The following is a 9620-nucleotide window of genomic DNA, read 5'->3' as shown; positions in this document are numbered from 1 at the left end:
GATGAAATAAACATCTTTGACCGGACTCGTCTTGTGTTCTAATTTGGCGATTTTTGTCGCCGGGATTGAACTTTCCCTTGTCCTAATTCGGCGAGTTTTATCGCGTGGATCGGACTTTCCCAGTTAACCGAAGTGGTCTTATGCAGTAAACCTCTTTGACTAGACATGGTCGTCCTCGGTCTTATGAGGTAAACTTCTTTGACCGAACTTGGTCGTCCTAATTCGGCGAGGTTTATCGCGTGGATCGGACTTTCCCTTGTCCTAATTCAGGCAAGTTTTATCGCGAGAATCGGACTTTCGTTGCAGTTCGTTTCAGACGAAGTGCTTGATTTTTAAGCCGAATTGTGGTCTTGTATCCTCTTTAGAAGCTTGGACTTCACAATCGTTGGCTTATTGCAGCTCGTTTCAGACGAACTGCTTGTTTAAGCTGAATTGTGGTCTTGTATCTTCTGTAGAAGCTTTGACTCACAATCGTTGGCTTGTTGCAGCTCGTTTCAGACGAACTGCTTGTTTAAGCTGAATTGTGGTCTTGTATCTTCTGTAGAAGCTTTGACTCACAATCGTTAGCTTATATATGTTCTAAAAAGGGGATCAGCCTTTGAAGAACAAGATACCTCAGTAGCATTTGTAAGAGACGACACGCACATAGACAGACACAACGCACATAGACAAAACGCACATAGACAAAACGCACATAGACAAATAAAAAAGACAAGCACAAAGACTGACTGACCGGACTGTCTCTTACAAATGGAACTTTTTGAGGGTTGGGAATGTGCCATGTTCGGGTACCTGTTCTCCTGACATGTGAGTTAATTTGCAAGACCCTTTGCCGAGGACTTCTGACACCCGATACGGACCTTCCCATGTGGGTTCGAGCTTGCCCAGCTTTTCTGCTCGGCTTACTTCGTTGTTTCTCAAGACGAGATCTCCCACTTGAAATTGCAGCTTCTTCACCCTTTGGTTATAATACCGGGCTACTTGCTCCTTGTACTTGGCTGCTTTTATGCAGGCCAATTCTCTTCTTTCTTCGGCAAGATCTAGTTCGGCTCTCAGTCCGTCACCATTCATTTCTGAGGAGAAAGTGAGTTTGGGGACTGGGTATGCCGATCTCAACCGGAATCACGGCTTCAGTGCCGCACACCATCGAGTTCGGCTCCGGTGTGACTTCGGTCATTTCGCCTGCCTCTGACTCCGGCTGCTGTGATTGCTATGCTTGATGGTGCCGATCTTATTGCTCGGCACTTTTAGGCGCAATCTGCGAACACACTTGCTCTTTTTCGATCACCTCGGATGACCGCTATCCCTCCTTTAGTGGAGAAGGTGTTCGGCGAGGATGCCTCTGATCGCTATGACCGGGCTTCTTTTTGTCTTCTCTAGATGAGCTGTCCAAAGATCGTTTTCGACGGTCTGCCTCATCGGCACGAGAAAACTGGTCCGCAATGTCCCACATCTTTTGAGCTGTTTGCGGACTGCATTCCACGAGCTTTCTGTATAGAGCTCCGGGCAGGATTCCATTTTGGAATGCCGAAATGACAAGTAGATCATTGAGATAATCTACTTGTAGGCATTCCTTGTGGAACCTCGTCATGAAGTCGCTGATCTTTTCGTCACGACCTTGACGTATAGAAAGCAGCTGAGCCGAAGTGCTTCGGGCTTCTGCTTTCTGAAAGAACCTCCTGTGGAAAGCATCCATTAGATCTCGGTAGGATCTAATGCTGCCTTGAGGAAGGCTGTCGAACCACCTTCTGGCGTTCCCGATGAGCAGCTCGGGGAACAGTTTGCACATATGGACCTCATTGAGACCCTGGTTCGCCATATTATATTGATAGCGTCCCAAGAAGTCATGAGGATCCACTAGCCCGTCATAAGTCATTGACGGTGTCCGGTAGTTTCGCGGCAAAGGAGTTCGGTGATATCGTCCGAGAACGGAGTCTTTAATGCTCCGTACATGGCGAACCCGATATTTCTTCGGTACGGAGGAGATGGAGTTCTCCTGTGGTTCCGGTACCGAGGAGGAACAGGAACACGTCGGGTTGAGGATTCTCTCTCTTGGAAGACACGTCACTACTGCGGTAGTGACTTTCATGTCTGGATGAGGAGGGAGAATCCGCCGTTGTCTTCTCCGGTTGTTGGCTCTTCTGCAGGAAGGTTAAGAACTCCTCCTGCTTCTCGGCCAAGAACATCTTGACAGCTTCATTTAAATTGGGCTGCTGGGAAGACTCGGTGCGATGACTCCTGGAGTGACTTGTTCCTTCTTCGTAAGAACCGGGGGTAGATTTTTCACGAGGCTGCTTTCCAGGCCTATGGGCTGCTGGATTAGCTTCCTCATGGTTATTACGGACGGAGGCACGGGTGTTATGTGATCTGGTATGCATTTTTTTGGTAGAAGAGGATCAAAAACTCGCTTTATCACAAATTTGGTTCTCTGTTTCCCACAGACGGCGCCAGTGATGAATCCGCGAATTATTGATGATGATGAATGCAGGAAAATACAGATCACGACACAAAGAATTTACGTGGTTCGATTTACTGAAGTAAATCTACGTCCACGGGAAGAAAAGAGGGCAGAGTTGTATTGCTTGATCTGTTTTCTACAGCTTACAAATACAAACTTGCTATATGGTGTTTTATCTCTAGAGAGCTTAACCCCTTTCTATCAGATCTAAGTTCTATTTATACATTGAACTAAGATCGTGGCTTACATCATCACTCTAGGTCGTGGAGGTCGTGTAGGTCATGGCCTAAGATCGTGGCCTGAGTTGACGCCACGTGGTAGTGGGTGTGTTGGAAGTTGTGGAAATCCTGCATGGGTCCACTAACTCCTTGTTCGGTCGAAAACTGAGACCGAACTGCTTTGGTTGCCGATCTGAGAGTAGAGCTTGATGCCGACCTGAGAGCAGAGCTTGGTTGGCTTTTACCGAGCTGTAGGCTGAGGCCGAACTCTTTGGTAATGCCGAACTCGCAGAGCTTGATTGGTCGGCTTTTACCGAGCTGTAGGCTGAGGCCGAACTCTTTGGTAATGCCGAACTCATACTCTTCCTTGGGCTTTGGGCTGATGGGCCGTCATTGCTGTCGGGCTTGTTTAGTACGCACCCCATCACGGAGCGTGATAGAGCGACGGCTGCGATAGATCGGGGATGGTGACGGTGACTGCCTTGCCGTTGCGCGATTTCGTCTCGGAAGTGTAGAGCGCTAAGATGACGGCCTCGAAGCCGGAGAGGGAACTCGGAGCTTCGGAGTCGGGGTGGTGGATCCGGTGAAGGTAGACGGAGGCGAGGAGCGGGAGTGTGGAGAGGACGACGAGGCGGAGATCGGGGTCGGAGGAGAGGTAGGTGTCGTAGAGCCAGTGGCAGACGGTGTCGTCGGCGGAGCCGGAGGAGGGGGCGGAGAGGGCGGAGGAGAGGAGAGAGTAGGCGGACGAGGAGAGGAGGAGGGAGCGGGCGGGGCGGTCGGTGTCGGCGAGGGAGAGAGGGGTCGTGGTGGGGGGAGGAAGGGAGGAGAGAGGAGAGAAGGTGGATGCGGGAGCGGGCTCTGGAGATGGACTCCCACCAGGAGTGCATAGGGTCGGAGGAGTGGCCATTGTTGGTGGAGTTGGTGGTGTGTTGGCGGTGGTGGGAGGAGGAAGAGGAGGTGGAGGAAGGGGAACCGCCGTGGAGATGGAAGTCCATGGTGGTGGTGGTAATGAAGGAAGGCTCCGCCAACTCCGGAGGAAATTATGTTAAGACTTTATGACATAGTATGACTTTACCGTTTACTCCATAGTTTTTTACTTAATTTAATGACCAAATTGCCCTAGCTATTTCTGTAATGCCGTTGATAATTCGAAATTTGAAAATAATTCAACTATATATTCCGGTGACAAGTCATTCACTAATCACTCGAAAATCAGCCTCATTTCATGGTCAAATTAAATACTATGTTGCATATTTTAAAAATTCTGGCTACACGACTTTAAACTTAGTAACAAAAATTAGTCCAAAATTTACGTAATTATGATGACAATTACCCTAACAATCAATTCAAAACCAAACACCCCAATATTAGACAATTAATAATTCCCCAAGCAAACAAGATATGAAATTTGTTGAAGTCCCAAATCCATGATCAATCAAACTCTCTACATTGCAAACGTTTGTTTATGGAGTACAACAATGTGGGTGTTAAGCCTTACAAGCCAAGGGCTCCAAGGGGTGTCTTCCCTTGTCCAGCCTCAAAGTAGAAGATGAGCATCGCAAGCATCGCGATCCTCGCATGCTTGATCTCCGCGAGCTTCAATCTGTCGAGCTTCTCCTCGTCGGGGATGTAATCCCCATCCTTAAGTGTCCCGGCGAACCCAAGCGGGTCAAAGAACTTCCCGCCCGGGTAGCCCTGCTCGCCAGTGGCGTTGGCGAAGTTCTCTGAGGTCCTCGACCACGGGGTTGCCCATTCCACCGACTGGGACTCCGGGTTGAAGAAGTCCACCCACCTCTTGCTCTCCACCCACCCCATCAACAGGAGTTGGGTCCCTAGCAGGGTCCCGAACGAGAAAGGCGCCACTGCCCCAGGTGCAGCCCCGGCCTCGAACCACGGGATGCCGCTCCATGCCTGTCCCACGAAGATGCCTAGGACTGCCGCCATGGCCCACCTGCCGTGGATCAGTTCCGCCTCCCGGTACCATTTCAAGAACGCTGGGTCCTTCCCCAGCCCGAGCGGGTCGAAGCCGTAGTCACCAGGGAGCCTGCATTACCGTGCTCGAGGATTAATAGACAGATTGATAAAATCACTCTACACTCATTCTTCCTTTTATGTCTTCCGTCACCTTTGCACACTTATTAATAGAGAATATATATCCACATTAAATAACTTATATTATGAAAATGAATTATTTTAGGTAAATTATCAAAAAAATTAGTATCAAATTTAAAAATGACCAATTTTGACATTTCTCCTAATTGTTTTATGCTGAAAATTCCAGCATGTTACATGTTTGGATTTATTGATATAACGCATACATGTGAAAAAATTAAAGACATGTCTGACTAAGAGTGTACTAAACAATGTCGTTTAAGTAGCCGAACTTGGTGGTTTTTCTGGCAATTTGCGCTATTACTTTTATCTCAAAGTAAGAGGGACTTACGAGCCATCAAGCCATTCAGGGTCGACCAAGTTGCCGCCACCCCTGACGCCAGGGAGCCAAGACTTCTTAGGGGCAGCGGCGGCCATGGCGATCGACCTCTTGGGGGCGGCGCCACCGTTGGCTCTGGTGGCGAGGGGGGCGGAGAAGAGAGCCTGGCTCTTCTTGCCACCGGTGAAGAAGGCAGATCCCAACCCATTTACCAATGCAGCTGAAGTGGAAGAAGCCATCTTGTTTGAATTAATTTGTATATAGATAGATAGCTAAGAATCTGGATTGTCAAAAAGATATGGGAAAATAGGTATGAGATGTGAAGCCAAATGGTGCATTGATATATCTCATGAAGGAAATCGAAAGATGAGTCGTGTGGGGTGCCACGTAGGATTGATGATATGCAAGGGATAGATTTCTCACCAATCAGATTAACAAATCCATCCTCACCTCGTCCACGTGGACCACAAGCTTTTCCATTACTTGTTTATAGATTTTTTTTGTTTCATGTGATGGTAGAGTTCTCGACCACTTCAAGCGCACAAAAAATCGTCTACAATGTTTACAATCTTATGATTTGGGTGCTCGGTCGAGATTACATATCTGGAAATTACATTGGTTCCTAAGTATGTTTGTATATAAATAAGGTTAAATCCGTAACACAAGAGTCATTATTAAACTACTCCATCCGTCCCTGAAAGTTTGTCTCATTTTTCATTTTCGTCCGTCCTATAAAATTTGTTTCATTTCACTTTTTACCATTTTTGGCAGTGGACCTCATATTCCACTTACTCCTCATATTTCACTTACTCATTCCTACTCACATTTTATTATAAAATTATTATATAAAAATAGGACAACGTTTCACTAACTTTTTCAACTCACTTTTCATTACATTTCTTAAAATCCTTGCCGGGTCAAAGTGGGACAATATTTGGGAGACGGAGGGAGTAGTAAATTATTCCGGTCAACACAATAACATATCATGAAACAAAATCTTTTGTAGTCCATCAAATAATAGGATTGTTGACTAGCAATGTGAGCATGCTAAGAGGCATTGAGCAAGGGAATTATTTTAGCTTTACCAAATTTAATGAAATGTGGTCGACCTTCCCATATTGTTAGAGCATCCGCAATGGGGCGGATATCCCGGCGGACATCCCAAAAAACCTCCTCCCCACATCATAAGGACATCTCATTGCACTGCCACGTCATAAGGACATCACACTGCACGCGGACATCCCGACGGACGTCCACAATAATAAAAATTCACAAATATGCAATTTAAGGAATTAAAATTTCGACATGAATACGGGGAAATGCAACGATTTTATTTTTAAAAACATACATATTTAAATTAAAAAAGTAAATAGTTCACAAAAAAAATAATCCCAAACCAAAAAACGATTCTAACAAAGTACATGTTATGCCTTGAATCTCTATAGTTTTAGGCCTTCATTTTCGACGATAATACATGCGTTAGAGTTTTTTTAAAAAATGGTATATATAGAGTTTGCAACGAGCCGTATATATAGAGTTTTTTTTTAAAAAAATAAAAATCGGGACGTCCGTCGTGGCACCGCAATGGCGGACGTAGGGGTGTGCATTCGGGTTTCGGTTCGGTTTTTTTGTCAAAAACCGAACCAAAACCGAATTTAGTTCAAAATCCAAACCGAACCGAACCCAAAAAACCGAAAAACCGAAACCGAAAAACCAAAAACCGAACTTAAAAAACCGAAAAACCCGAACAAAACCGAAAAAACCGAAAAACCAGAAAAAATAAATATAATATTAATATATATATGTGTGTGTAATTATTTTATTTTATATATACTAATAGAATATTTATATATAATATAAAATTAATAATACATATAATATATATAATATAGTAGAATTTATTAAAATAATATACTATATATTATATATAATATATTAAATTAATAAATATATATAATTTGGTTATTCGGTTTTTCGGTTTTTTTCTTCGCCCGAACCGAAAAACCGAAATTTTTCTATTTTCAAAACCAAACCGAACCGAAAAACCGAAATAACCGAACCGAATTTCAAAATTTCGGTTTGGTTCGGTTCGGATATTCGGTTTCCGGTTTTTTTGCTCACCCCTAGGCGGACGTCCCGATGGACATCGCCGGAAGGCCGCAGATACCTCACATCCGCGACGGACGTCCACATCTGTCTCTTCTCGCCTAATGGCGGACGTCCCGTGCGGACATCCGGCACGCCGATCCGACGTCCGGCTGGAAGTCCGCCATTGCGGATGCTCGGAGGGCCTAAATTTCTTTAAGGTTGGGCATAAATATTGTTAGTCACCACTCGATATATATAGTACGTAACTTTTTTGATGAAGAAGACTTCAAATGGTGTCATTTTAGGGATACTCTTATTGTCCATAATTAGGAGTCCCATTTTTTTAATTTTGGTCTGTCCGGCGATAATAGTCACAATTTACTTTAAATGGTAAGTATGTCTAACATAGGACTCAAATTCCACTATTTTTTTCTAACCACTTTTTTTATATTTCTTAAACTGCACGAACTCAAATGAAACTCCTATTCACAGACGAAGGGAGTATATGGAGTATTTTTTTAATATACGCTTTGAAATTACAATTCGTCCTCCAATAGAGTAAAAAAACATCATCTTCCTTCCATGTTTGATTACTTGAGGCTACAAATCATCTCTGAATATGATATTTTTGGGCATTTTTACTGATATAACTATCATTTCAATTTTTAGCATTTTTATTTGTGAGATTTTATCATTGAATAGTAGTACAATAAGAATCGGGAAAATCGGACTTCTAGGCCAGTTGACCTTAGAAATAACGGAAATGTACCCGTTTTGTTATCTGTTCTATTTATGGGAAACACGCCAACCGCATAGGCATTTTTATAAGTAAAACACGCCAACAATAGTGGCGTGTTTAACATAAAGACGCCAACAAAGTTGGCGTCTTTTAATTTCATCGTATTTTAGTCGTATTTTTTATAAATACAGTTTCGAGTGTAACACGCCAATGGGATTGGCGTTTTTACTTATAAAAGACGCCAACGAGGTCGGCGAGTTTAAGAGAAGACGCCAATACCAGTGGCGGCTTTCTACAGATCTGATATATCCCCTTCTCCTCTCCCAAATCGCGAAAAACTCAGCCACAACACACACACAATCGCGATTTTATCTGCTCCACGCGAATTCGCCCTCCATCCAACTATCGGTGCTATTTTCCCCAAATTGTATATTATTTTCGGTTAGTATGCTTATCTTTTACATTATTTGAGTAATTGTTGGATAGTTAGCTAGGGTTTGTAATTGGTTGTGAATTGAGTTGAAATATTGTGTTGAAATATTGTGTAGATTTATTATTTAGCATATTTGATTGTTTGGATGACATTATTGTTGCTTAATAGTTGAGATATTGGTGTTGAGTTAGGGTATAAAAATAGGATTAACAACCTAAACCCTAATGTTGTTCTTGCTAAAAATTCGGGCAACTTGTTATGATTTATATGAGTTTTAAAGTGTATTGCATTATTTGGGTTCAATGTTCACAAATTATTGAAATTGTTTATGTCGATGTATATTGGTTAGTTTGTTTTGTGTAATATATGTGTAGGCGAATTGTTATTAATTTGCGTAACTTTGTGTAGGCGAATTATGGCATCATCTTCTAGTGCTCGCAGAAGACTATTATGTGGTCCTGAGGACCCATCTGTACTATATTTTCAGAGACAACACGTCTCACAATATAATGAGCTGGAGAACCCTCACAAGACCTACGCTGCAGAAGGTTACGAAGGTATCATTTGGATGTTCCCATACACCTCGTGTCTTGCGATTGTAGACAGGATGGGGTTTGGCGGGATGTTGAGGTGTGGTAAACCGAAAGATATTGACCACCATCTCATCACCGCTTTGATTGAACGCTGGAGGCCAGAGACGCACACGTTTCACTTTCCAGACGGTGAAGCGACTGTGACATTAGAAGACGTGGAGGTCTGGTGGGGCCTCAACACTGACGGGAAGCTCTGACGGGTTACATCCCCACTAACGTGTAAACCATTGGAAGGAGTTTGTCTGGATTTTCTTGCTTTATTCCAGATCAAGTTGATTTGAAAAGAAATGAACTGGAAGCAGACAGCCTTATCAGCTCAATTGAGGATTGAGTTGAGTGATGATCACGGAGAATACATGTACGCGCAACGTGCCGTGTGTATTGTCTGTTGTTACTTGGTGGTCTGTGATCCCTAACGCATCTGGTAAAAAATCCATATTTTTCTACATTCAATTTTTCAATAGATATAGAACGATGTAGTACCTATAGCTGGGGTGGTGCGACTCTTGCATGGCTTGTACCATAATTTATGTGAAGCTGCACTTGGTAAGAGGACCGATGTTGGGGGTGCTCTTACATTGTACAGTTGTGGGCTTGGGAGAGAATCCCAATTATAGGCCGACAATGCTAAATCCCGTGCCTATAGACTACCTACCATGT

General features: G+C 43.7%; 2 protein-coding genes across 2 annotated transcripts; both read right to left on the bottom strand.

The window, feature by feature from the left end:
• Nucleotides 1-3100: 3100 nt before the first annotated feature.
• Nucleotides 3101-3583, bottom strand: LOC121791628 (protein FAM126B-like). Its single transcript, XM_042189498.1, has one exon. The coding sequence runs from the start codon at nucleotides 3581-3583 to the stop codon at nucleotides 3101-3103; it is 483 nt and encodes a 160-aa protein (XP_042045432.1).
• Nucleotides 3584-4104: 521 nt separating this feature from the next.
• On the bottom strand, nucleotides 4105-5437 carry LOC121791627 (chlorophyll a-b binding protein CP24 10A, chloroplastic-like). Its single transcript, XM_042189497.1, has 2 exons — nucleotides 5120-5437; nucleotides 4105-4720 (listed from the first exon to the last, which is right to left on the bottom strand). The coding sequence occupies exons 1-2, from the start codon at nucleotides 5344-5346 to the stop codon at nucleotides 4171-4173; spliced, it is 777 nt and encodes a 258-aa protein (XP_042045431.1). The 5' UTR covers nucleotides 5347-5437; the 3' UTR covers nucleotides 4105-4170.
• Between the last annotated feature and the right edge of the window lie 4183 nt (nucleotides 5438-9620).

The sequence above is a fragment of the Salvia splendens genome, unplaced genomic scaffold, assembly GCF_004379255.2.
Source record: "Salvia splendens isolate huo1 unplaced genomic scaffold, SspV2 ctg859, whole genome shotgun sequence".
NCBI lineage: Eukaryota > Viridiplantae > Streptophyta > Magnoliopsida > Lamiales > Lamiaceae > Salvia > Salvia splendens.
Note: the sequence above shows the minus strand (reverse complement) of the source record. Positions and strands in the feature narration are given on the sequence as shown.